Raw genomic sequence first — 27,695 nt, forward strand, 5'->3', positions numbered from 1 at the left:
CTGTTGGTACAGCCAAACAGGAACTCAGTGGAGGGCCCCTACTGAGAGTGGGCCTCACCCTCTGTCCTCTTGGTCATTCCACTTACACTGGCTTTTCGCCAAATCATGTCTGGGGATGTATTTCACTGAAATACAAGGACTTCTCTAGCAAAATTCTCTTGTTACCAGTTTAATGCTTAAGCTTATGGATTTTCACTTACCTCTCCTTTGTTAATTTAATTATTTAGACTTTCTCTTTTTTTGCTATCTAAGGATTAGTCATTCCTTTATGTGTAAAAGCTCTGAGACAAACCCTGTGACAATAAAAGTCATTGTGCGATTTGCAGGGTTAAAAGTCGCCCACTGAGGTGAAATAATTACCAAAATCAAAAAGCCCTCTTTTATCATACATTAGCTGCATGTGTTCAAGTCATGTGGCTAAGTAGTTTCATGTGACATGGATAGGACATTGTTGATGCTAAACAGATGCAGTGCGGTCAGCAGCACCCGCATGGACTGACCTCAGTGAGGGTTTAGAGATTTAAAACGTGGTCATGAGATGACTAAACTAAAAAGGATTAGAACCTCTGAGGTCTGTGGCTCGCTCGCACTGAATTAGAGAAAATTGGTTTTAGTGTGGACCACCAGGCTCTGACATTAAATGCAGCTGAATTCATACTTATTGCTTTGCATTTTGTTCTACTTTTTGAAATTCCTATTCAATATTCAGTAGTATTGTTAAAAAACAAACAAAACCAAAACATCAGACATCATGTTATGTGGAATTATGCTGTATATGAACATTTCAGATTACTTTAATGTGCACAATGAGGAAGAATATAAACGTGCCTAGACTTGTGCACGGTACTTCTATGACTACTACAAACACACATGCACATGCACACACAAACAAGCACACCACAGACACAGCCATCTTGCTGCCATCACTTTCTCCTGACACTAAATTACAGATTAAGGCATAAACATCAAGAACTCATTACTACTAATTATATGTTATCCTTGTATGCTTTAGAATGTGTAATAGTTTGTATGACAATAAAGAATAATGGATGATTATAGCTTCTTTCTGAATCTACCTCCTAGTTTTGGTTTGCCTTGTTTCCTTGTGCAATAACATTTGCATAACACAGTCCTGGTGCAATGACAAACATATGCAAAACAAACTGCATAAATTTTAAAAAGACTTTCTTTTTTATTTTGATTACTGTACTGTTGTCAAACACCCTTTGTCCTGCCTGACTCATATGGATGATTGATCAGTGAGCTTATCAGTCATCTGTGCGTCCCCCCCACAAGTGGGACATGCGTTCCTCATAGAGGAACACCCCGATCACCTAAAGGATCTTTATCGAAATTGTGCTCAACTTGGTCAAGATTGTATTGTTCGTGTTGAAAACTCTCTTCCATTTTCAGAAGTATTGCTACTCCTCCCAGAATATTGATCCAGTTTTAGTGAAACAGGAAGAATTTGTCCTCGGTGGATATTAATTGTCATTAGTTTGTACAATACAGCCAGCCAGTAAACAAGAAAATCTAAACATTTCTTTCTGCAGCTCATAAATTATAATCTCTGAATTTTGATGGATTTTCATTGTTGCTTTAGTGAAAGCATTTATCAAAGTTCTCTTTTCCTCAGTGCTCACAAACCAACGTTATCCTGAATAAATGTCACAGAATATTGATTTTGGCCATACATTTTTTTAACAGTTTAAACAAATTTTCCAAAGTACTTTTGGTTAATCAAATTTCTCCTCAGGGTATTTTTTTTTGCTATATTTAATCATTTTATATGATTTATATGCTTTCTTTTTTTAATCATTTTCTAACTGTGATCTTTGATTAAACTTGACAAATTAGTTTATTTTTTCTATATTATAAAACCTAGAAACAAATGTTATTTTTTTTCTACTATTATAAAACAAAACTTTTACATTTAATATATTATTATATAGAAGAGATTTGTTAGTGGTGCTGATGATTACTAAAAATGGATGTAGACATGCTATGTTTTTCAGCTTGTGAGTTTTAAATCATTACTACAAGCAGCCCTGATTTCTTTCGTTCAACTTACTTTGCTCAAGTATATTTTTATCTCTGAAAGTACTCTGCATAAACAGGTGCATAGGGTTGTTTAAACCATCCCAGCCCATCACAATAATTATGAGAGCACTTGAGGCCCACATCAAATCTTTCATTTGATGCTAGCAGCAGCACAAAAGCACATAATGGTGTTTATACATTTTCCCATTAGGGTCAGTCTTCCCAGCCAAAATACCCATGCTAAACAACTCAGCCTTTATGCATCTGAACCAGCAGGCTTCTTCACAGGGAAATTGATAAAACGCACCTCTGACACAGGTGGGATGGGGGAAAAAAGTTGCATAATTAGGGAACCTGAATGAAAATTTACTGCATAACAGCTTTTCATTTCTGTGTCAAGTGCACACTGAGATCACTACTCGCAGTAAGCGCTACTCTCTCGCACAGCCACATACATACGATGAACAGTCACTTAGGAAACACTCATCTGATAATAGCAGTTACATCATCCTGCAGAGGGAAGCACCTGCAGTGTTAGTGACTAAAGACAAGATGGTATATTACATTTTAGAGCAATGCAGTAGAGGTTTACTACTACCAGCTTGTTAAGAAAACGTCTCATGTAAATGCTATAGATGCTGATAATATGAATGCTGATTACTTTAACAAGGATTTTACTGCACAAAAGCTTATGGTAGTTATAAATAATTTCACTTAGTCACTGTCCCAGAAATTGTGCAGCCATCTAAATATAAGAGCTGCATCGGCTGTTTACACACAGTTCGAGTTGTACACAATTTATTAAGCTTGATTAGGTGTATCTAATTGAGTGCTATGGAACCTTTTACCTGCTACAACCCTGTGTGGTACCTATTAATCCAGACCAAAGAACAGGAGCTTGTATAAATAGGCTACAGCTGCATGCAAGAGGGATTCCATTTTATCTCTAGAATGCATAAACAAACTTGTCCGATTTGTGTTAAGTCATGTTTTACTTGCTCTTTAGTGCGTAGCTGGATATTAATGAAATGCAGCAAGGATGGGTTATTAGTTCTGGAAGTGACAACCATAAATGTGTTACCTACGTAATTTCTGATTATGATGGTATTACAGTCTGTGGCTCCATGGTCACATGACATCTCATGCCTTTGAGGACATTCTAAAGTCTCGTAATAAAGGATGGGGGTATGTTGTAGCGCAGTGAGTGATCAATCAGAAGCTTAAAATGACTGTTTGAATAGGGTCCTTGAAGTGATTTTCTTTCCTTTTCTGGCTCTACTTTTATGCCATAAGATTGACAAAGAGCTGCCTTTTGTAGAAAGTAAAACTGAAATACAGTTGGAAAATGTATGAGAAATGATTTTTTTTTAATATATATATATATATATATATATATATATATATATATATATATATATATATATATATATATATATATATATATATATATATATATATATATATATATATATATATATATATATATATATATATATGTACTTAAATGGCCATGATTATAGTACAGAAAACTGAAAACCTAGCAAGGCATAAAAGGCTATTTTTTCATTTTACTGTGACTAAGAACAGAAATAAAAAGCATTCAAATGGACCTGAAACATTTTCCTTTGTATTCTTGTCATTGGTTGAACCAACACTGACTCAGCTGAATTTGTATGATATGATTCGGTTATGCACATTATTCATGGCAAGTCAATATTTAAACAAATATTTTTCATAACACACAAATATTTTTGTAATGATATTGAAATTCTGGTGAGATGTGAAACCAACTACACTGTTAGACATTTTATTGTATTTTTACAGCAACTTACTGGCAACACTATTGCCAGTAAGTTACTGTAATTACTAATCTATCTTTACTGTTGTGATGTTTTACAGTTCAACCACTTTACTGTAAACATATATTACAGTATAACAGCTTTACTGTAAACGTGGTTTACAGTTAGAAAGACTTACCGTGATTAAGTTTTATAGTATCACTGTACTGCAAGTGTGGTTTATGGTATAACACTGTAATTGTGTACAGTATAATTTGTTTAGACTGTAATTGTGTTTTACAGCATATAAAATAATATTAACATTCATATTCAATATAAGAACATTTACAAAAAACAATATAATTCAATAAAGTAGTCTCAGAATAGTGAATTAAACCAACATTTATTGTTGATATTTTTTTAACAAGAAAAACATTTTTCAACTGAATAAAAACAATGTCAATAACCAAAATAAATAGAAGCGTACATGAAAACTACACAGTCCTTCACCTTTCCGTGTCTGATTTTTTTTTTTTTTTTTTTTTTTTGGAAGTGACATCAGAAACAGCAGCATGTGACATCACGTGATGGCGGAGCTTCAGTTCATCCTTTGTCATCCTTTTTTTTTTTTTTTTTTTTTTTTTTTTTTAATAGGACAGGGGGAAAGAATGAAAGAAAGAGGGGGAGAGGAAGAAAGAAAACCAAAGGGGAGAAGAGACGGTGAGAAGGGGGGGAAGAGAGAAAAAAAAACAAACAAACAAAAAAAAACAAAAAACTCCTGGGTCACCTGTATGGAGAGAAAGAAAAACAAAAAAAACAGGGGAGACAGCAAACAACAAAGAGCAACATAATAATAAAAAAAAAAAAAGCACCATCACAATAAACTAGCTAGTCATAGATATCAATAGTTACTAAATAATAAACGATATTGTGCAGCACGCAAGATAGACAGCGCACAGTGTGCTTTGAGGCAGCAGCCAAGAAAGCTGTAGTCCGCATCTGTGAATACCCATGTGTACACCTGTGTGCATACCTGTGTGGATCAGCATGCTTGCATTCCAAAGGTTTCTCCATGTAATGATCTGCTAGAGAGTGTGGGGAGCCACAGCCCTGTCCTCTATGGTATCAAGCAGGTATGGAGGAGATCAAAACTCCAGACATCCAGAGGCCCCCAGAACACAAGAGACCAAGGAAGACCCACAGAGGGGCAGCCGCGCCACTGTCCCAGTAAGAGCTAAGGAGAGTCCCAGATGAGGGCTCACTCAGCAGCCGCGGAGCAGAAGCCAGGGGGAGTTGCAGTGACGCGCCCGTGAGCTCCGCCGGCAGCCAGCTGTGCCTGAGTGACCGAGCCCCAGGCCGAGAGGCCGGGGGCACCCCACCTCCAAAGTGGCCCAAGCGAGCCCCAATAAGCGGCCGCCAAGGAGTGAGCCGGTGTGTACCCGGACGCCCACCCCCAGATACAAAGAACCACCAACGCACCGATACCTGAGGGAGTCCGCCACCGGCAGGGGAAGTGGTGGTGGGTGGAGATAGGCCTCCAAACCTTGGAGGGCCCGAGATGTCCCCAGAGAGGTGGCGTCTGATACCCAACCTGACATATAGACACAGACATACAGGCACACACAGACACAAACATCCATTCCCACCCTCATGCTCTCATATGTACTTCACACTCAACCGACGTGGAGACAGACATAAAGGGACGCTGTACACACGATCACACTCCCCAAGCGTACTCTACTAACCGGGTCTAGGTACCCTTGCCCCTGGAGGGGGGAACTGCACCCAGACCCAGGTGGTGTTACCCTTTTCCCTGCGGTGGGGAGAGGCAGACCGCCCCGACTCCGCAGCAGCAGGGAGGCCCCAGACCGCAGTCGGACGGCCCACTCCTCCTAGCCCCCCCGCTCCAGTAGGCCGCAGAGAATGGGGGTGAGAGAAGACTCCAAACCTCCCTCCACCCGCTCATTGTAGTGTTGATGCATGTGTGTTCTAAGGTGCAATTAAAACCCAGGAGGGCATAGAGCTACCTGCCAGAGAGCAGCAGGTAAGCGCATAGTCCCTCCTGCTAGCCCTCAATGTCTACATGTATTTAAAATTGAGAGGTGGGCAATGACGCCAGGGGTGAGGCGTACACCCTGATGGTAACTTGGACTCCGTGTATCGTGCCCACCCCCAAGATCCTATATGTATGTGTAATGAGGGTGTGAGTAATGTGAATGTCTAAGTTGTGTCTGATTTTTTTAAGGAAAACAGTTTTTCATTCCACTAAAAACAGGACAAACCCACCAGCATGAACATTAAATAAACTATTACAATTGTAAAACAAAAATCATTTACAAAATGTAATAATTATCAGTGGGTCCCAGGAAATAGAATGTGACATGGGATTTAGATTTCCGTTACCAGGATGGTCGGGTTCAGCGTAGTCTTTATCACCACCTGTCAAAGACACATCATCAATATTCATGTTTGCTCAGGTTATTCACTTGTTCACATCTGTCTGAGATCATTCATACTGTTGTATGGATGTGTGTACAGTATGTATATAATTATCAGCTATGTAAAAGATATTATCATCTCTGTATTCTTACCTAGTTGGAAGTCCTCCATTCAAACTCAGAGAGCCGCTGGAGGAAGGTGGTGATCCGAGGGCTGATGCTTGTAACCTTCCTCTTTACAACACGACCTGTCTTGCAGCTTGTACCAAGTTTTGCAGGGCATTTTGTTCCCATGTCTGGATTGATCCTCACAAAGAACCTTTTAACGGAAAAAAGGCTGCTTTAATTTCAAAATTAAAACATACATTACAGCAATCACCTATATGTTTCTGCAACTGTAGTCAAGCTATCACATATATTTCATTCTTAAATGGTGTAAGCTTTAATGGTGTAAAGTATTTACCTCTGTATCATCTCCTGTGTGATGGACGCTGACTCCTGATACTCAAGGTTGAAAACGTAGTATGACGCAAAGAAGACAGCAAGGGTGCTGGCAAAGTCATGCATCTGCTCAGGCTCATAAAATACCTTGCCCTCCAAACTGATCATCCAGCGGCTTGCAGACATGAAATTATTCCCTAAAAACAGACAAGAGTCCAATAAGACAATGTGCTCACACTTACAAATAAGGTTTCCACAAGAATGCTGGATAGCAGGCCTCACACTGTAAAAAAATAGAATCCACACAGTTTGCTGCTATTTCTCTTATTATTTATTATGTAATGAAAATTATGATCAATTACAGGAAAAAACTGCCTAATGTTTTGGCATTTTGGCCTGTGCTGAAATGTTAGGCTGTTTTTTCCTGTTGGTCATTGTGTATAATAAATAATAAGAGAAACAGCAGCAAACTGTGTGTATTCTATTTTTATACAATATAAAACAGACAATCCCCTGTTAAGTAAGTTGTTGTGGGTACAAATACCACAATAATTACATAGATTTTTTACAAAAATATTACAAGAGGATTGAAACTATTTACTTACCAAGCGCTATTACCCTTGGTGTGATGGGTAAGGTCATCTCTCTCTCAACAGACATCTTGGTGGAAAAAGCCTTTAAAACACAAACACTGAGGCTACATCACACTGTCAGCGCAGCCAGCAAGGGCAGGAGGACAGCAATGCACCACACTGGGCGGGAAAAGACAGAGAGACAATTGTTAATTTAATGTTGCATTTATTTAACCCTTGAAAAATATATTTACATAAGTAAATAAAAGAAAAAAAACACACAACCCATCTTTTCAAGAATAATTCAACTAATTGCTCTTTTGACCAACCTAACACAGACGTTACACGGTTTTCCTATGAAAAAGACCCTGGAAGACGTTGTATTAAAGGAAAAAAAACATGCTCCCCTTCCCACTTAAAAAAATAATAAATATTAAACTTAGGTTGGAGTTCCTCACGCCACCAACCTAATGTTATATTAACTTTTTAGTGTTGTGTACTGCAGCTCACACAAAATTAAATAAAGCAGGCTAACCTACATGAGCAAGCTCAAAACTGGATAAGATTGTTTTAGCAGTCTCTAAATTTCCAAAAAAAAGTTGTCTTTCTTTATTCTCATTAAATGTGTATTTTTACCTGCTGCTTTAGCTGAAGCTAAATGTCCCACTGTTAGCATGGCCAGCTTCTCAATAGTCATAGAACAGAAGCGCAGGAGGACAATGCACCACACTTGGCGGGAAAAAGACAAAGACTGTCGTTGCGCCTGTGTTCTTCGCCCCTCCCCGTGGAAAATATATATCTAAATATATATTTAAATAAGAAAAGAAAAAAACACACACAACCTATTTTTTCCAGAATAATTCAGCTAATGTGCTATTTCGACCAAGCTAACACCGATTTTAAGCCCCCCCCCCACCCCTCCCCCCCACACACAAAAAATATATATGCTCTTAAGAATTAATAAACGAGTATGTTAGGTAGGAGAGTCCTTTGCATTACCTTATGACGTCCTGTTTGCAGTTTCCACACAGAGGTCCAACAATAACGAGGTGCAAAATCTTTTGTCCTCTCGAGCATATCGTAATGAAGAGTTTTTTTTTTTTTGTTGTTTTTTGTTTTTGTTTTTTTTTTCGTAATGAAGAGTTAACAAAGTTGGACTGTCTTTCCTCTCCTGTCAATCACTGGATCACAGGTCATGTCAGTCAGGATATGGAGTGGTGGTTGGTAGAGGTAGGTGGGTGGGCGGGGCCAGCATGCATTCAGTGTGTGTTTCACTAAGTTGGGTTGACTAGTTCCCAGAAGAGTTCTGTACATGTTGCACGTTCAGTAAATGAGCAATTCAGTTACTGCTCGACTGAGAAGCCTCCGCCAAATTATTACAATATTCTCCACTGACTGAAGTTCGCCTTTGGCAACGCAGTGGCAAGCACACATTTGCAGCAGCTGTGCATGTGCATACAACTGCATGCAGCAGATTAGATGATCAGAATTCTTGAACCTTACACACAGGCAAGTCCCCTAAAAACCATAATACTTTCACTGGTATCATACTGAAATATGGCATAGGTTGGAGGAAAATCTGGAAATGGTTGGCAGTGAAAGAGTTAAAATGTAATGCACTATTGCAACCAACCACTGAAAGAGTAAAAATACACAAACAGTATGATGAACCATTCAAATCACATAATACAGTAGCACTACTGCTAATGTGTTAACGGTAGGTATAACTACTACCGCAATTTTAAAAAATACAGTAAGTAAATGTAAATAACCTTAATATACCCATAATGCAAAGCAAATTACAGTAATTAACTGTAGAAATGTTTTCAGGTAAGTTACTGGGCATTTTGTGGTATTTTACTGTGAAAAATACAGCAAAGGTTAACAGTGTAGACACATTTTTCAGCTTTTTTTTTTCTTCTTTTTTTTGTCAACAGAAATGTTAGTTGGCCAAGTAAATTTTTCATATTTTATTTATGTGTAAGTTCTTAGTTATGCAGCCACCCCCTTTTCGCCCCCTGATTTTGTGAACTCGAAAGAGTGGTGCAGTTTTGCAGATTTGATCTAGAAAATGAAAATATAATTCTTTGACAAAATAAGTTGGAAAAAACCCTGCTCAACAAAGTAATGAGAATTTAGTACCGGACGACAACCCACAATCAAAAAAGGGTTCTGGTGTTTGCACTGCTAACCTAAGCCACTCTCAGCAAATGAAAATGTGGAATTTTTTAATATTCTTTAAAATTTGATTTAGTCACTGAAAAATGTGTCAAATGACTAATAAATACTCTATTCATACATTATTTAACCTTGTCAGGTAAACTGTACTTCCTTTAGTCTGTTCTATTTATTTTAAAATGATTGATTAGTACATACCTATTCTCCTGTTTAATCAATTTGGGGGGAAAAAATGGGATGGGAGTATCTGGCCTGGCAGTGCAGTGGATTATAATATGTTTGTCTCAGTGATCAAATACAATGTAACTGGTTAATGTATTGCAGTTTGTAGGAGCTGGAATTATAGAATTACAATTTACAGATACATGAGAAAGATGTGGTTTTAATACGGGCTGCTTGTCTCGATGTTTAGCCTGGTGTATTTCTACTTGGGTGCGAGCCATGTGCAGATGAGTCTGTTAGCCAAGGCTAATCACTTCCATCGTTAGAACACTGGAGCTCCCTTGCTGCCTCTGATTTCATCTTTTAGGTAATGAATAGCTTCGAACTGGTCTAGCACGCCTAATCACACAAACTAACATTTGTTAAATTTGGGAGCCAAGCAATGAAGCTGCAGAGGCACTTTTTTAGACTAATTCATTTTCTTTCTCTTCTTGCCACACGAATCTATGGCATCACCTAGAATTACAGAATAAAACAACTTTTTTTTTTTCCCTCACAGTGGCTGAGAACAGCCCCCTGATTCTTTAATCCAAATTTTATATCTTGGATGTGCATTTATGCACACAAGGGACTCACCTTAAATAAATCTTTATTTTTTTCCACATTCTTCACCAAAAATGCCACTGGTGATCTTCAGCTCAAGGACCACAAAAGTCAGGATATGGATTTAGGATTCTGAAAAGCTTATAAAATGTGATAGCCACATGGTTCAGGTTTTGAAGCCACAAAACAGGAAGTGCTTCTTAAACTAACCTTATATTAATCTATGGATTTGATATACGTATTCCAGAGAGTTTGCTATATTATATATATATTCCAGTGTGCAACTCAAAGTGTCTAAAGTCTAGGTGTGTGTGTGTGTGTGTGTGTGTGTGTGTGTGTGTGTATATGTATGTGTATATATGTGTGTGTATATATGTATATATGTGTGTAAATATATAAAATAGTATATTTTACTACTGAGGGATGCTGGAAAAAGTTTTGTTTTTGTTTATTAGTGCTTAGAGCATAATCATGTCAGGTTGCCATGACAACCATATCATGGTTAGCTTTTTGGTACATGCATCACTACCAGCAGCTACAGTTAGTTATTTTTCTTCTTCCTTCTTTTTTTTTTTTTTGTGGACTTTCTGAGAGTGCATGCTCGCCTGTGTTTATCTGGGACCTTGCTTGAAGTGGCGTCAGCTTCTTTTAGACTCTAGACTTTAGACGCTTTGAGTTGCACGCTAGAATCGAGGAGTGGGTATCACATTACTGTGACCCTTGAGCTTGATTTTCAGATAGTTGGCAAGTTGAGATCAGTTTGCAGTCTCTAGTTACAAAAGTCTGACATAAGTTGAAGCTTTTTTATTTTTAAGTCCACTTCTTTGTAACTGCAACTGTTCTGAAAACCGATTGAAAGCCAAGCAGTGAGGCATTGTAGGCACCTTTAATATTTATTTTCTCTTTAGGTACATTTATCTACCAACACTATGAACTGTATGCTCCGTTTTATTTATTGATTTTCCAATATATAAACAGCAGCAAACAACATATAATATAAACATATTTCACAGAATTTAAATAGAAAGAATCAGCTGAATCAGTTTGAATGTGTCAGGACAATCTGCTACTGCTAATTGGGATGCATTAAGGTTGTAAACATGGCTGTTTAACATGAAACACGACTGAAAGAAAAACTTCCTGTGCTCCAGTTTGTCTGGCACTGTTTATTAAAATGATGTCTGTTCTAAAAAAGCATACTGGCAGCATGCCCCAGGTTTTATGACTTAGATGTTTGCATAATTTTAAGAGCGTGATTTCTCATGTGGTCACTTAATGAATGCTGTAGCTTTGTACTGTAATTGGATATGAGAAGGAGGTGTTTAAGGTGCAGTCTGGGGATTTTGTTACATTGATTTGCAGTGAGCATTCCCTCTAAGGAGACAAGTGGACCCAAACGATATAAGGGGCAAGTTCTTTTTTCCTTTTCCTTTAATTTGTCATCCAGCTTATGTAAGAGTAATTTCTGAGTGTCGTATCAGTCACATTTTATCAGTGAATCTTGGCTTTTTTTTTTTGCCTCTAGTCTGTTTTGTTCTGCTGCAGTGGTTGACTGTTCTGTTACATATTTATCAGACACTAGTCTTACATTCTTTTCACTCTAAAAATCTTCCTCTGGCAGCAATCAAAGGGGAACAGCATCAACACTTCCACTTAGCAGCTGGAAATCAACAATGAAGTGTCATTACTACAGTATTTGACTTGTCACCATTTCAGATGCACATTCTTTGACAATTTGAGCATTATTTTAAAAGTGAGTTGTTTTTTATGCAAAAACAAGCAAAGCAGTTCAAAGAAACAGAGAAGGACTATAAAACATGGCACTATACTTGCAGATCACAAAGGTCTGTGCAGAAAAAATGTTTTAGTCCATTCAATTTTACAAATATTTGTTAGAAATGGCTCCACGCAAGTGAAATATAAATTATTAGGTTATAATGTATTGTTTATATTGTAGTGTCCCTCTAACAGAAGAAAGAGATGTCGGTGTTTATTAAGAATAGTAACACAGGCTACTGTGGGCCGTAGCCAACGCCAAAACAACAGGGAAAAACGTGCTCTCCAGAATCAAAACAAACCCCCGACTCTCGCTCCTTTTTTCCCCACACACCCACAACATTCTCTAACACCCGCCCCCCAAACACTCTCAGCCAACCACACATATGATCTCTTCCAGACTCTCTGTCATCTGTCACAATAGTGGTGGAAGAGTCTGTAGGGGTGGAGTCCAGGTCTGTCCGTGGCCCACCCTGTTGTCCCAGTGAAGTGGCCGCGATAGGGGGCCAGTCTGTCCCGGTGCAGGGCGACCCTCCATCCCCTTGTAGTAGTACCCTATACACCACTTCCCCCAAGCGTTCCAGAACCTTACAGGGTCCAACCCAGTCACTGTCCAGCTTAGGGCATCTGCCCTTTTTCCTCTGGGGGTTTTACACCCAGACTAGTTCCCCGATGTCAAAATGTCGGCCTCTGGAATGGACGTCATAGTTCCTCTTCTGCCGCACCCCCGCACTTATCAGTTTCCTCCTAGCAAAGTCATGAGCAGACTCCATGTAATCCTGGAGCTTCCTCGCATAGTCAGGACCCGGTTGATCCCCATCAGCATCAGGGGGTCGGCACTGCACCAGATCCAACACTGCTGGCATCTGTGTCAAGGACAAAGGGCAGAGGGGGGTCAGGTGAAGAGAGCACTGGGGCCCCCGGTAGGGCTTTCTGCAATGAGGTGAAAGATCCCTGGCAGCCTGCTGTCCACTTGAAGGTCACACTCTTATGGAACAGGTGGAACAGTGGCGCGGCTATGCAGGAAAAACCCCTTACAAACCGTCTGTGGTACGATGCCAAGCCCAGGAAGCTCTTTAACTTGTGCACAGATTTTGGGGTGGGCCAGTCCTTCACAGCTTGGATCTTATCATCCATGGTGCCGCCCCCCCCACCCCCCAGTCGGTGGCCCAGGAACGTGACCTCACGTCGCATTAAGCAGCATTTCTTTGGGTTGAGTTTTAGTCCTGCTGCCAATACCCTCTCCAGGACCTGTCTGAGGGCCCCAAGGGCAGCGTGGAAAGAAGCACCATGGACCAAGATGTTGTCCAGGTACACCACGCATTCTCCGTGGGGAATTCCAGTGAGCACCTTATCCATGAGTCTCTCAAATGTGGCAGGGGCATTGCAGAGACTGAAAGGAAGAACTTTAAATTGCCATAAGCCTCCGCTGGTAATAAATGCAGTCTTTGGTCTGGCATTTGGTGCGAGGGGTATCTGCCAGTACCCGCTGTGTAGGTCTAGGGAGGAGAACCATGAGGATCCCGCCACAGGGTCAAGGGTCTTATCTATACGCGGTAGAGGATATGGGTCCTTCTTTGTCACCTTATTCAAGGGCCAGCCCCATCACACAGTAACTCTCTCTCTGTAGCCAGCTCCAGGGACTCCTGAAGGGATTTAGGATGAGCTAACAATGTCTGGATCCGCAGCTCATCCAGAAGCAGGGCCTGGAGGAAGTGGTCACAAGCTAATTCGCCCTGGATGGTGGGGGGCATGTGGGCATAGGTGCGGTGGACCAGCCCCTCAATGTCATTAGCTAGGTCCCTAATGGACTCCCCCGGCTGCACAGTTCGGAGCGCAGCAGGCTTGGAGCAGAGCAAGAACCGAACCGCCTCTTCAGAGCCCAAACCAAAGCATCATAATCCCCCCTCCCTCTGGGCTCAAAAGCAGCAAGCTAGACACGGCATCGCCAGTAAGGCACATAGGTAGCTGCAGGGATTTCTCTTCAGCAGACCACCCACCGGCCCTGGCAAACAGTTCAAATTGTGCATGAAAAGCTTCCCAGTCAGCCATGCCATCATACCTGGGGGTCTTCATGGAAGCGTGGAAAGTGCCTCTATACATCGGCATGTCTCTCTCCACACACCCCCCCCCCCCCCCCCCCCCCAGTCGCTGTAGGAGTCCCCAAAGCCCAAAGAGCTCTGTCGGCCACCCGAATGGTGAGAGGATGCAAAGCTGGCTTCTGTCGCCATATTTGGCTCACCCGCTCTCTGTGCTCCGTGAACCTCCGTTCCCCGGCGGAGTAGCCGTGTCCGTGAGTGTCCGCTGTAGGTTCTCCCTTGATCTTGGAGTAATCCATTGGAAGCATTCCGCACAGTCCCGCAAAAATCTCCAGCGTCCACAGCCGATGCCGTGAGTCAGGGCGGCACGAGCACAGATAACTCTGGAGGCGAAAGCTTCACTTTCACTTCTGACACCAGTGTAGCGTCCCTCCAACAGAAGTTGTAACCCAGTCCATTACACTATGCTTGAGGACAACTTTAATTGTGCTGTCACTTTGTTCATTTATCATGCGGGTAAAAGCACAGCTTTTAGGAAGATAATGGGCATAGGGCCAGAACTCTAAGTTAAGGTAATCTACTTTTCATATAGCTTTCTCCATTGTGATTATGCACCTCAGTAACACCAGATTGAGGAGCCTCTCCTTATAATTTTCGCTTTTGTGTAGCTTTCACACATCTTTCCTAGTCAGACTGAAAAATAATAATAGGAAAGGCTATAGAGACTGCAATGGCACTGTAAAATTGTTCTTGACAGAAGCAAAATGTTTTTTCCATAACAGTATATTGTGAAAGGGAAGAACAATTTTTTTTTTTTTTGTATTTTCTGCTGCAAACAGTAGACAATGAATATAAATTGGCAATGATTTGTTTTTTGCCACTGGTGACCAACCTATAATCAAATCATTTTGTTTGTTACAAAATGTGCTTATGTAGAATAAATTGAACAGAAGTGTTATCTTTCCTTTTGTATCTACAAAGAGAAATACATATTAACAACAATAATCTACAGTGAGTCTATAAAGGTTTGAATTTCTTCTTTTGTTTTGTAATTTTGCCTTTTAAAATCCATTGTGGTGGCGTTACAGTCAATCAGTCAAGATGTGATTTAAGGGCAGACTTTTGCTTTAATTTAACAGCTCATGCAGAACAAAGGTTTGGACAGTTTAGAATGATATAAAATGGAAATTAAAACTACAGACACTTTGATTCATTATTTTTATTTTTAGAGACTCAAAAGTAATGGTCTTCCTAGCATTCTAGCATTTCTGTGCTAGGCAGTGCATTTCAAGAAGGTACCAGACAATTTGGCCAGTACTAAAGTTTTTTTCTGTCTCTGGGTTAATGATGATGATGATGGTCTGCATCATCATCATTATTGAATCATTAATGAATCTTGATTGTTGTATTTCAAATCTACCATGATGGTTTAAAGAAGAAAATGCTTAAATAGGTAAACAATCTTGTTTAATTCTCCCCAAAAATGCATGGAGCCAACTTTACAGAGCAAAAAAAAAAAAAAAAAGCACCCGCACTTTATTACACAGTAAGGGGAGATAAGGTCACCAGCAGAAACCAAAACATTACCTGAACCACTTAAAAAAAATTTAAATGTCATCTGGGATTCTAATACAGACTGTCTCAGTAGTAAAACCTGATTGAACACTTCCATTTTTCTAATATAATGTTTTTAAACATTTTGCTATAAAGGGTAACTTTGAAACTGGTTTATATTTGTTGTAGTTTGATGAAGCAATGCTGGGTTGTGTTTAGGACTTGTTCAGTACTGACATCTCTGGCAGCTGATCTGCACCAAAGCACATGAACAGGAAGAGGTGGAACAACTCTATTCTGGATGAGAGGCGATCAAAGTAACACAAACAGAGGAGAAAACAGAGACGAGCACATTTTCTTCCTTTCAGGAAGTGCAAAGCCCCTGCACTGAGGAGTAGAGAACTACATCTTCACTATCTATGTAATCCATAACTCTGATTGCTTCATTCAACTCTGCCCACGCTATTGTAATCTTCTCATTATTGTCCTCCCCCAAAAGTTTAATCACTTTTCATCAAAGAGAGAGGATGGCAGAGATGCTGTATAAACATCTAAAAAATTTCTACAGCAACTTGCGGGGGTAGTTGTGATTGAATTACTGGGACATGATATGCATCAAGGTGGAGCAGAGTGGAAATAAACTGTTTCTGTTTGAGCTTTTTTTTGTTGCGTTGTTGCTGAAAACCTTGAAATCTCTTGATGATCATTTCATTTGCTATTTTATCTAGGGATTGAGAGTAACGTAGTTTCTATTCTCTGTATGTCCTGTACATGTGGCAGAATTGACAATAAAGGTGACTTTGACTTGACTTTGATGATGTCACTTGTGGACCACTATGAAAGTACTGCTGCGTAAACAGAGTATTGGAGGCATTTTACGCCACTTGGTCAGCATCTCTCCAGGTTCCCTGCTCATTAAAGTTGGAGAATCCTTGTTAGCATATGTAAATTAGATACTGTGTTCCCATGTCAACCAAGAAGAAGCTGCGAAAGAAATGACTTCTCTCCTCAGGGTGGCTGGTTGTGCAGGTCTGGGTTTTCTCATGTGAAAGGGATCAAAGCAATCTTACTCAGCCCTCTTAAGAAAGAAAGATGTACGAATGTGGGAAATCAAATCTGCTTCAAAAGGGAGCACCACTGGGAGCAAGAGAGATGAGAAAGCAGTGAGTGAATAGGAAACCAGTGTGAAATCACCCCTGTTGTTGCACCATTAGAGACGAGACCACAGTAGTCTCCGGCTGTCCAGAGAGTGTTCGTGGGAGACAACTATTGTTCAGGTGTGTTTGTTTAAAATGTGTTTAGATACGTGTCTGCACAGGTTCGTGTGAAAGTGAGAGGTAAAGGTGTGCTTCCCAATGTGAGTGAAAGACAAAAATGAGTGAAAATAAAGGGAAATCAACATTACACACTATCAGCACATTACAGGTGCTGATAGTGTGAGTTAGAGGTTTGACTTTGTCAAGCGTGCTTTGATATGAGAGTGTTGATGCTTGTGACCCCCCTCTTGTCCCCTTAGCATATGCTATGAAAGCTGATTTCACAGCTTATCAGCTGCAATGAGAATAAGCCTTGTGAGTGAGGTGTGACATCAAATAGCACAGACAGATAGAACCCTTCTATTCCTCATACTGACACTTTACCTTGCTTTAGCTCGGAGTGAATGCTGTTTGCTGTGGTACGGTGCGCGAGTGGCACAACAAGGCTCAACATATAATCTGTAGGCACTGCTTTGCTTGTAATTTCCACTAGATCCAGAATATGTGTATTTACTTTAAATCCCCCAGTAGACCACGCACCATCATAATATATTGAGCTCATGTTGTCTGTACTGCAGTTTGTAATATTTGTGATACAACACGGGGGCTTCTTTTTCATCCAGTGTGCAGTGTTAGGCTATTAGATACTACATGATTTTCTTTTTCTTCTTCATGTGTAAAAAGTATTCACTCTCTGTAGAGTAAGGTGCTTTAAAAGGTTGGTGGTTTGCTCCATGAAGTAGAATGAAGGAAGAAGGTCAGCTTAAAGCGATAGGAGAGGGAATAAATTCCATTAAATGAAAGTTGTAAAAGCTGAAGATGAAATGAGGCAAGCTTTTAAAACACCACTCTTATAGTGACACAGTATTCTAAGTACATTAAAAGCATGTTTGTATTTAGTTTTCCTTGAAATTCTTATGTTAGTCATAGCAGTTTGCCTCTACTTCAGTAATGTTTTACGTGGATGCTGTATTGGGTAACAAGATCAACTGCTTGGGAAAGGAGTGCCCTGTGTTTGTACATATATTGATATACATATGTATGTTAGGCTATGGGTCGGTCTCAGCTGTGCATTTAAGTAACTTAGAGACTGACTGACCAAATGAATGAAAAACTATTTCTGGTGATTTGTTTTGTGCAGGTGGGCAAGCAATAAGGCTTGACGGAAGATGCGACGGGGGTGGTGGCTCGTCAGATGGCTGGGGACAGGAATGGCAATCCTCTCTTTGCTAACCCACAGCTGGGGCCAGAACACAGAAGGTATGAGCAGCCAGCACTAAGGCCATCACTCCTCCTTTTCAGTTAACTGTAGCTGACTCGTCAGTGGACACTTGTAATGTGTGAAAGGCAATGTTTTGGGTTTTTTTGCTACAACAGACCTGCATTGTTAGAAAAAAATTTCCACAGCTACATCACGCTAATTATTATAAAGTATGTGGTAACCTGAGGCGTTAATTGTTTTCAAAGGTTATTATTTAGAAAGAGGATGCTCATTAAGTTCACTGATCATGCTAACATTTTTTGCCTTGTAGTTAAATGCTCAGGTTTATTAGAAAGGTGGTTTTTGTAGTTTCTACTCACTGAGTTTGTAGCAGGTGCTAGTCAAAAGTGATTTCCAGCTGTATAAAATCGGCATGTCTTTAAACATAACGGTTAAAGGAAGCAGCACATACAGACATGCTTCAAATCCCGACTGTGTTGCAATATTGCAATTCAGGTCAACTTTAAGGTGCTGTACTTGAAGCAAATTCCCTTTTTCCCAACTCCGTTTCCTTCTTCGTTTCATCCTGTACCTGCTTCCCAGGCTTTCTTGACAAGAAATTTTTATTAATATAAAAGCATTTCATATAAGAGTATATTTGAATTCAGATTTTCTTGGATTTATGTGATATCTTTTTAGCACAGAAGAGAAGAGAGATGACATCCTTTATGACTCGCTGAACCTTTGAAGGTGAACCTTGTGGTTTCCTTGTTGGATGAGTTCACACTGAGGCTTCAACCGCATTTAATAGATCGGTGTTGGTATGTGTAGTGATGAAACTGTTGACCCAAAGCATAACAGCTGGGGAATATCCTTGTGAGATATGGTTTTGTGGATAATTTCTTTTATTATATTGGCTATTGTACACAAACATACTATTGATTTAAACCGTATTGATTTATAAACATCTCATACAGTGTTGGTGAACATACGGTACAAATAGTGCTTTAGGTTCAGTGACCTTGAGGTAAATTAAACTATGCTTCAGGAAACATGTTTGCTTGAGAACATTTGCTCTATGATGCTCTTTTATCCCTCCAAGTATTCAAACATTACAGTGTGCTGCAGTGAGGTTAGTTATTGGTGGAGTTATTTTAAAGAAATACACTGCTTAGCCCAGCCAAATTTTTTCGTCATGCCAACCCAGTAAAGTAGTAAAGCAATAAAATTAAATGTTCAGCCAATGAAAAATAGCACAGAAAATACCAGTACTGTTTTAGTTGGGCAGCTTAGAATCTCCCTGCAAAGTTGCCCACCCCTTACTCTTTCTTCTATAAACACAGAGCTCTGCAGCAGGAACCCTTCGCTGTGCAGAGTGATCTTTTGTTTCTCAAACTGCACATTCTGGCATATCGAAAGACAATGTAAATTCTGATTTCTATATAAAATTGAACATATTTGTGGCATAACTCTTAATTTTACTGTGGTTAAGTTTTGTGTATGCCACATCCTGATATATATATATATATATATGAACAGGTCTAACTAACAAAGCAACTGCTGAGTGTATATATTAATGCTAAAATAGTTTGCCCTTTCTGGTTATTAGAATTTCTCAGGATTTAATGCTCTGGTTCTAAACGTTAGGCTGTGCATTTGTGAGTTTCAGAGAAATCAACCCATATACCCATCACATCTCATTGTGTCAGACCTTGTGTGCTTAAAAGTTTTGTCTATGAACTCCAGGTGTGTTAAGGTAAAGAAGGGATATGCCACTACTTCCAGTAACCAGTGGAATCTCTGTATGATTCAACACGGTCTTTGATGTCCACCTACAAACTTATTGTCCATAGCTGCTACTTAAATAGTTAAGTTGGTGCTAACATATTATCAATTAGAAAACAATATTATACAATAAAAACAGTTGTCAGTAATGTTCTATAGTAAAGCTCTAAATTGTTTACTCATAAGTTAAAACATGTCCACTGAGACAAGTGCAGGACAGTCATGATTGTTTAATTAATCATTAAAGCCAGGCCTTCAATTGCAGCTCCGGATTTGCACAGAGTAATGATACCTTACTCTGTTTGCATCAATACTGAGGACACAGCCCTCACAGAGGTGTGCTTGCATTCTGTCTGAGCTCCACATGTTGATCGACCCCATACGGTGTGAGCTGGAAAGCTGCAGGTTAGGGCCATACAGGAAAGTCGATGGAAATATGTAATGTGTGTTAAAGCAGCAAAATTTTGCAATGTTTGTCCAACTTTCAGGGCTAGAAGGGCTTAGAAGCAAGCTACAGCAAGCATAAACCTGACACATTACAATGATCTGCGCTGAATATGAAGACTGACCATGTCAGACTTTTTATGCTGATTATCGATGTGGTTGCAGCCTGTAATTTGAGTGGCAGCAGACAGAAATAATTATGAGGCTCAAAAACGATCTCTGATTAGACCATAGTCTGTGAACTGAATTATCCACTGTGTCATAGTTGAAACAGCCGGTGAGACTGAATGTTTACGAACTGTTGTGGTTTTGAAGGGTAAGGGTAAACGTGGGTGCTGTTGTTTCCTCCCTTTGCCACTCACTGTCATCCAGGGATGCTCTTGATTTGAGCAGGGATTTCCACCTCCCTCAACAGCACATCTCTCATCTTCTCACTCATAAATCTTCTTACTCTGCCCACCTCAAGGCGCCCTTGGTATTTGACTCTGTCAGTGTGTTTGTTCTCTATCAAATGAAAACAGCAACCAGAGCTTTTTTTTTTAATGGCATCAAGCTGTAAGGAGATGTGTGCACTTCCTGTGGATGCCACACTGGCTTTCAAGCAAAGAGATATTATAATACTTAGTCTTTTAAGTAATATGAATGAGGACTTTGTGAGAGAAAATAAGTCTGGCTTTAAAAAAATGCTTTTCTTCTCTAATGAATTAATTGATTTAATGAATGCATTCATGCAGGGACCTGTTACAGTTTATTCAACAACAAAAAACATTAACTTATTTGTTATTGTGTCATTTTCCTCTAATTAACTTATATCTCATTCTCTGTGGAAAAAAATAACTGTTGTGCTAATAATTTCAAACTCTGCCAAATCAGTAATTGCCTTTTAGTTTCAGTTAATGGAGAACTGAATTTCTGTTTTGTTTTTTCCCTCTGTATTCTGTCCCTTAATTCCTGTCCTTAACAGATTTGCTGTTTTCATTTTTAATTAATAATCCTCTCTCCCATGTACCATCCCTTCATGTTCTCCTCCTTACCTTGCAGCATCAGGCTCTCACTTTGCCGTGCTTTTGGTTCAATGTTTTCTCCTGGCAGAAAATCTCTTCACTATTTATATGCAGGTAAACCATGCAGTGCTCCTCATGTATGTCAATTGTTCCCTTGCAGCAGGTTAATGATAATGAAAGGTCAAACTTTAGTCCTACCACAGTGGCCAGACTGTCCAGTCATACAAACAAATCCCTCTGTCACTAAATCCAGATGTTGAGTACCATGTCAGAATATGTGTGGTGAAGTTTGGACTACTTAATATGTGCTATGTGACATCAGCCTACATTCTTCACTCGTACAGTTTGCATCTTTATGCCTGTTAGCCTCTCTTTCCTTCTCTTCCCATCTGCACATCCATTTTGACCCACAATTGTTTGTCTATTTTTGGAATTGTCTGATTAGGACCCAGATGTGCAGACTGTGACTGGCTGCGGCAGAGGATTGTGGAATGGGGAAGCGTTGGACTGAACGGGGGGGAGGGGTTATAATCTGCTTGCCAGTAGGTTGTAATCAGGCTCCGGGTAGGACAAGAAGCGTGATTGGGGGGGAGTGGGGGCCCTCTTGTTAAGATGGCTCCTGCGCTGCCCAGGACAGGCTCATCCTAAAGCTCAGTATGTGAACACGTGTGTCTGGTGAACTGTTCACTGGGAGCGTGATTGCAACCTTTACCGTGCTGTCTGTGTGGTTAACCTCACACAGACACAGAGGGGCAGCAAGGGGGTGGGGGAGAAACTAAAGAAGAGTAGGGGAGGAAGTCTCTGAAAGGGGATTACACATCAGTAAAGTAATCCCCTTCTCTCTTACATTGTAAGCCACTAATGAATTTGATGATGCTGCAGGAATTCATTTCAGTTTCTGAGTTTCATCTTCACATTTACAATAACTACTACAGTCAATTATTTTTTTTTACCACATAGTCATTCTTTCTACATGTGATCGTTTAAAGTTAGAACATCAAATTAATTAAACAGAGAGACCCACAGAGACACACCACTAATGATTTTTAAGGAAAAAAAGAGACTGAAATTGAGATTGACAATGATTGAACCAGAATGGGAACAATGCAAATAGCACAGTCTGTCTCAACATACTATAAACTTAGCTGTGTGTGTGTGTGCGTGTGTGTATGTGTCCCCTTCCCCCCCTCTCATGTATGACAATCCGATTGTTCAGTCTGATGTCACTAGCCGTGTCTGGACCTAAACTCCGCTGCAGGTCCATATATCAAACGATCACTATGGCATTACTGAGAGTTGAAAAACTGTCTAAAGTCTTTCATCTTTAATAAAATGATCAGCGTTCTGCTCTACCAGGTGTAACAATTGAGTTTAACATCCAGGCATCCATGAAAACGGAATTTATGACATTTAACGGAGTTAGAAGTTAGCAGGGAGTTAGCTCACTAGCTTCTATCTAAATACAATATAGCATGTCCTGACTGCGGGGTTTTGGAAACAAATTAAAACGTACAGCTCTGTTATCACTTCCAACATAAATGAAGACAGAAAACTAAACAGCAGTGACGTTTGTAGGGTTACTGAAGTTTGGCTAGCTGGTATATAATGATGTGCTACGTGACCGCTAGCGACACAGCTATGTTAGCATAATATAAACAAGCTAACTTTTTTTTCCACTCGATAAAAGTTAACGTGAGTGTTCTCGGTGGTCAGGAACAAATGTAATCGCATGGCAGGATGCTGTAAAAGGACCAAACTTCAGCCAGGAGAACAACTGAGATAATCCATCCATAATACGAGGTTAGTCATTCATATACTGCTGCATAGGCTGGGCTGTAGCTACATCCTAAGGTTTTAAAAACTGAGCTTAAATAAATGATTAGCGGTAATAAAAGCCGAGGGAGGTCAACAGTGATCACTGACTGTTTTAGGAGCTTTTTGAGATCAAATAGAAGAAAATACATAACATTAAGCATGTCAACAACACAAACGCCATATTAAACGCAGACTACTTTAGGCCCGGAAGTAGGATTCGTTGCGTCATCACTGAACAACCGGATAGTGAATGGATAAATGTATATGGAGCACACAGGATTCCCTGGATTCACAGATTCTCAACTGTTGTTTTGTAATCCTTAAATACATGAATAAATATTAATTACATGAGTAAACACATAAATAAATGTCTGGGAAATAAATCTTTAGAACTGTTAGTTTTATTTTCTGCCGCTGCTGTTGGTTGGTGTGAAATGCAATCTGGGATGCACTGCTGTGCCAAATTCGCACAGAGACACTGCCCGAACTATAACCACACCCCATTCGTTTGCATAATGCATGATTAGAAAAAAGAAGCTTCAGGAAATAAAAGTCTGCAGTTGCTCTAAATGACACCACGTAGTTATAATAAAAACAGCATGAAAAATATGTTGAGCTTCTCTGTAAAGACTTGTTGAACTGGAGTATATATGCGTGAAAAAGCAAGACAACCATGCTAAGAGCATTAGTGAATACATCTGAAATCAGTTTCCCACTGATGGTGTTTGCTCATTAAAAACTGCACTGAAGAGCAGATGGCAAGTCAGAATTTTCTGTATGTAAAATGAAGCATATCTACCTGAAAACAGTGCATTGTGCAGTGGTGTAAAGCTTTATCTTGTTACAACTGATGTGTGTTTTTAAAGCTAAATGTTGGTTCTAAACTCAGGGCTTTTTGACTATTTGACTATTAACAAATATAACAGCACATAATTCGAATCAAGGCATTGATCGTAAAATATTAATTGATCTTATAGATTACCGTTTAGCATCAAGAGCCAATTTAGGCTTTGATAGCAAGCCTTTGTGGACAACTGTCCTTAACCCTTTAAGATATAACACAGAATTCTCATCTGCATATGCAGCCATTTCCTGGCAGACATGTAAGGAACTGGATAGCTACCCTCTGCCCTCTGACCATCTTTTTCGAAGCCCAACTGGACCTGTTTCAGAATTCCCCACTGGACATGGATCTGTGCAAAATAAACTCCGCCAATCCAACTGGGAAATTAAAACCGTGTCCATGTTTGCTCTGTCTCTACTCATCCCTGCCCTGGGCTCTCTGCCACCCCAGGGATTAGTCATGACTCTAACCTCCAACCTTGAAGTTTTTCTAAATGGATTTTGGTCAAACCGGAGATCAGCCGACATTCCTCCCTCAGAGAGCCTACTGGTGTTGTGTCTGAAAGATGAGGGGGGGAAAAAAAATATGGAAAATACAAGAAATTATGTCATCAAGATTTTCCTGTTAGAATAACTTTCCATAGGCTGTGTTAGACATTTTCTTATCACACAGAGCCTGATATTTATATGAAAGTGGGGAAGCGTTCATGATTATGTACGGACATATGGTACAAGTCATTTTATGATAAGAGAAGCTTTGTGTTGAGTTGGCTGTTTGCCATCCATCTACAGGATGAGAGATGAGTTCCAACTTTCCTCTCTTTTGCTTTTGCCCTTTCTCATTCACCCCCCCCCCCCCCTCCCCCCGTCCCTTTTTTTTTGATCCCATGCTTATTTTGACAGTTTTTAATGAGTGCCAACATCTAGAGAGGGCAAATACAGTTCACTCCAGTTTGTGAAACCATTTGCATTTCTTAGTTATTTAAATAAGATACTTCTTATCCTTTGTATGTTTGTTACAAATGTCTACGGTATTGATTGAGACAGCACGGCCCTCCTGGACCACATGCTTGTTAGGTTAGTTGTCCTTTAAAGTCTGTTTTCTGAGATATCCACTCCCTTGGAGCAGCAGTTTGATTTATTGTTTGCTAAAAAGCTGTATTTGGAGATGAAGCCACGGGAAAGCACAGGCTGTTGGAGGGGTGGCAGGTAAAAAATGCCTTCTGAAACTATATGTCAGTGAGCAAAATTCATATCATTATAGATATGGTGCTCCAGCAATGTAGTAAGCTGCCTTAAAAAGGCTTGAATTGCTTAAAAGATTGTCAGAAGACCGTCTGATTATTAAAATAACATTGAAAGAAATGTGTACAGGAGAAAAACATACTACATATATACTATGTCTGGTATTATCTACTTGTAGTACGAGGAGTGCAGACATTCCCTTAACAAGCCCTAAATAATCCAGTGTGCCATCACGAATTTTAACTTTGATTTATTTAACCATTATGACTATTTAAAAATCCTGAAAAGTTAAGCGGATGGTGTTTGTTCAGATAAAACCTATAATCTCATATTTCATGACTTTTCATAGCATGGCTTTATTTATCATATAGTGAATTTTGGGTAGTGGGGGGGTTACCACTTATATCTGTAACTGTCTTTTTGGAGTCTTTTATGACCCTTATTGAAATCTGTATAAAATACTATGCTCAGCATTTGCAGCATACCTGGTTGCCTAGTAACAGATATTGTTTACACACATCTTGGTTTAAAGACTGCATAAGCCAGAGCTGATAAGTGAATATATCGGGGATTGTAGTTAGATTTAAATAATTACTGCAGGGCTGAAGGGGTCGCTGATGGGATGTTGTGACAGTGAAGAGCAGGGCAGAGTGTGTGACAGGTCGAGTGGAGAACCAGGCAGGTTGCTAGCGGGGGAACCATAGCTGAACTGAGTGGAGAGCCCAGTGTAGTGTACTAATCCAAGCAAATAAAGAGTGAAATGTGGCTGCAAACTGGGGCGGGCCAGTGTGGACACTCAATGAGAGAGAGGCTGCAAGTCCAGTGTAGAGGAGGCAGATGTGGATGAGAAGACAAACTTGAACTCTTCTACTTAACAAAAAAAATTAGCAGGGTGGTGCAGTGGTGAGCGCTGTCGCCTCACAGCAAGAAGGTCCTGAGTTCAAATCCAGTCAGAGGCCTTTCTGGTTAGAGTCTGCATGTTTTCCCCATGACTATGCGGTTCTCCCCCGGTCTACCACCAATCTTAGTGGTGATTCTAAATTAACTATAGGTGTGGATTTAAACACGGATGGTTGTCCCTTGACAAATTGGTGCCCTGTCCAAAAATTACATCCACTTTTAACTTTTCCATAACATTCTTCTTTTACAGTAGTAGTGTTGCTGTGACCTTTATGATATGTAATCAAAACAATATAAAACAATTGTAAAACTAAAATCTCTAAAACCTAATGTTGAACATTGATTTCTGTCAAAGCTTACAAAAAATAGTTATTTAAAAAATGACTTCTTTGCTCTCACTGCTGCTGTTGCAGGATGGCATTAAAATCTAGGTGATTTAAAGTGCTGGTGGTCCTGGTTTTAAAATACAAAAATGTCAGGCTCAAAGCACTTAATGTTTTCATTTACATTGTCTGAAGAATTCTCAACTCTCTGCTCCTTTGTTAAATGTTATCTTCTAGCTGGGAAAGGACTTTTTTGTTCAATTTCAAGCATTTTGCAAGTTGATTGAGGCTTGCTTGCAATCATTTTTTTCCAACTGACTTTCTTTAAGACGAGCAGTAATCATTTCGTAATTGACGTTTTACGGCTTTGAGTCAACATTGTTAGGTTGATTAGTGAGAAGATCTCTTTAGGTGAGAGCAAATTACCCCAAGGTCAAAATTAGAAGATTTTGATTGTCTGTGGATTACACTTCTGAAGTGTACAGTGCCCCAGTTTCCTTCAGTGATTGAATGCTGTTTGCTGCATTTGTCTTATGAATCTTAAAACTCCATAGCCACCCAATAATCATTTCATTTGGAAAGCAGATTTTTGAGTCATGATTTTTTTTCTTGTTAGATTTACTGATATAACCTCTTACTGTTACCTGTTAATAAAAAATGATGATGAGAGCAATAACACAAATTAAAATGTACAGTTCTTTCATCGAAATAAACATTTGCAGTACTACATCGGTATGTCAACCAGCCAAACCTACCTAATCCTGTTTTTGACTGTTGGTCTGCTGAATTGCCAGTGAATACTTATTATATTCAAAATAGATGTAAATCATCATATCAGTAAATCTGTGAATTAACTTTAGAAACAAAATGAATACTTTGTGTCTCTTGGCGTAGCTTCAGCGTAGGCCATTATGCCTTTTGTACATAAAATTTTTCAACACAGCAAGAGAGGTGGGAACAAATATGTCTGCACTTTGTCCATCTCGGGAGCTTAAGCTGATTCTGATTGCATTATTCAGTGCTGCTTAAAGCACTTTTCAGTCTTTCTTTACAAATCAAGTGAATGAAGTGGAGTATGCTGTTTTCACACAATCTTTACACATGAAATTTCCATGCCAGCATGTGTGGTTGTGCATACAGCATGACATCGTTACTGGACATTCTCTTGAAATTTTCTCACAACTATTCCTGATGGTGTGACTCAAATATCCCACTTTCTTTACTTTACCTGTACATAGAGAAGTGAAGCTGATAAACAGAAGTGGAGCTAAAAAAAAACCCAGTCCTTTCATCTACTG

General features: G+C 39.6%; 2 protein-coding genes across 4 annotated transcripts in view; one reads left to right on the top strand and one right to left on the bottom strand.

The window, feature by feature from the left end:
* LOC113035231 (protocadherin-15-like) overlaps nucleotides 1–27,695 on the top strand; it is a 238,074-nt gene that overhangs the window by 56,907 nt on the left and 153,472 nt on the right. Inside the window, exon 2 of the mRNA XM_026190646.2 lies at nucleotides 17,979–18,097. Coding sequence (XP_026046431.2) covers nucleotides 18,007–18,097 — 91 coding nt within the window. The 5' untranslated portion in view covers nucleotides 17,979–18,006. The remainder of the gene's footprint in view (nucleotides 1–17,978; nucleotides 18,098–27,695) is intronic.
* LOC145419673 (uncharacterized) lies at nucleotides 6,028–8,360 on the bottom strand. 3 transcript variants are annotated; one of them, XM_080287918.1, is made up of 5 exons: nucleotides 8,269–8,360; nucleotides 7,303–7,404; nucleotides 6,720–6,894; nucleotides 6,410–6,575; nucleotides 6,028–6,257 (listed from the first exon to the last, which is right to left on the bottom strand). In XM_080287918.1, the coding sequence occupies exons 2-4, from the start codon at nucleotides 7,355–7,357 to the stop codon at nucleotides 6,410–6,412; spliced, it is 396 nt and encodes a 131-aa protein (XP_080144044.1). In that variant the 5' UTR covers nucleotides 7,358–7,404; nucleotides 8,269–8,360; the 3' UTR covers nucleotides 6,028–6,257. The 3 variants fall into 3 exon arrangements, with proteins under 3 accessions (XP_080144044.1, XP_080144045.1, XP_080144043.1); XM_080287919.1 differs by lacking the exon at nucleotides 8,269–8,360 and adding an exon at nucleotides 7,906–8,181; XM_080287917.1 differs by lacking the exon at nucleotides 8,269–8,360 and having other exon boundaries at nucleotides 6,030–6,257; nucleotides 7,303–7,896.

This window comes from Astatotilapia calliptera, chromosome 13 (assembly GCF_964374335.1).
Source record: "Astatotilapia calliptera chromosome 13, fAstCal68.1, whole genome shotgun sequence".
NCBI classification, from domain to species: Eukaryota; Metazoa; Chordata; class Actinopteri; order Cichliformes; family Cichlidae; genus Astatotilapia; species Astatotilapia calliptera.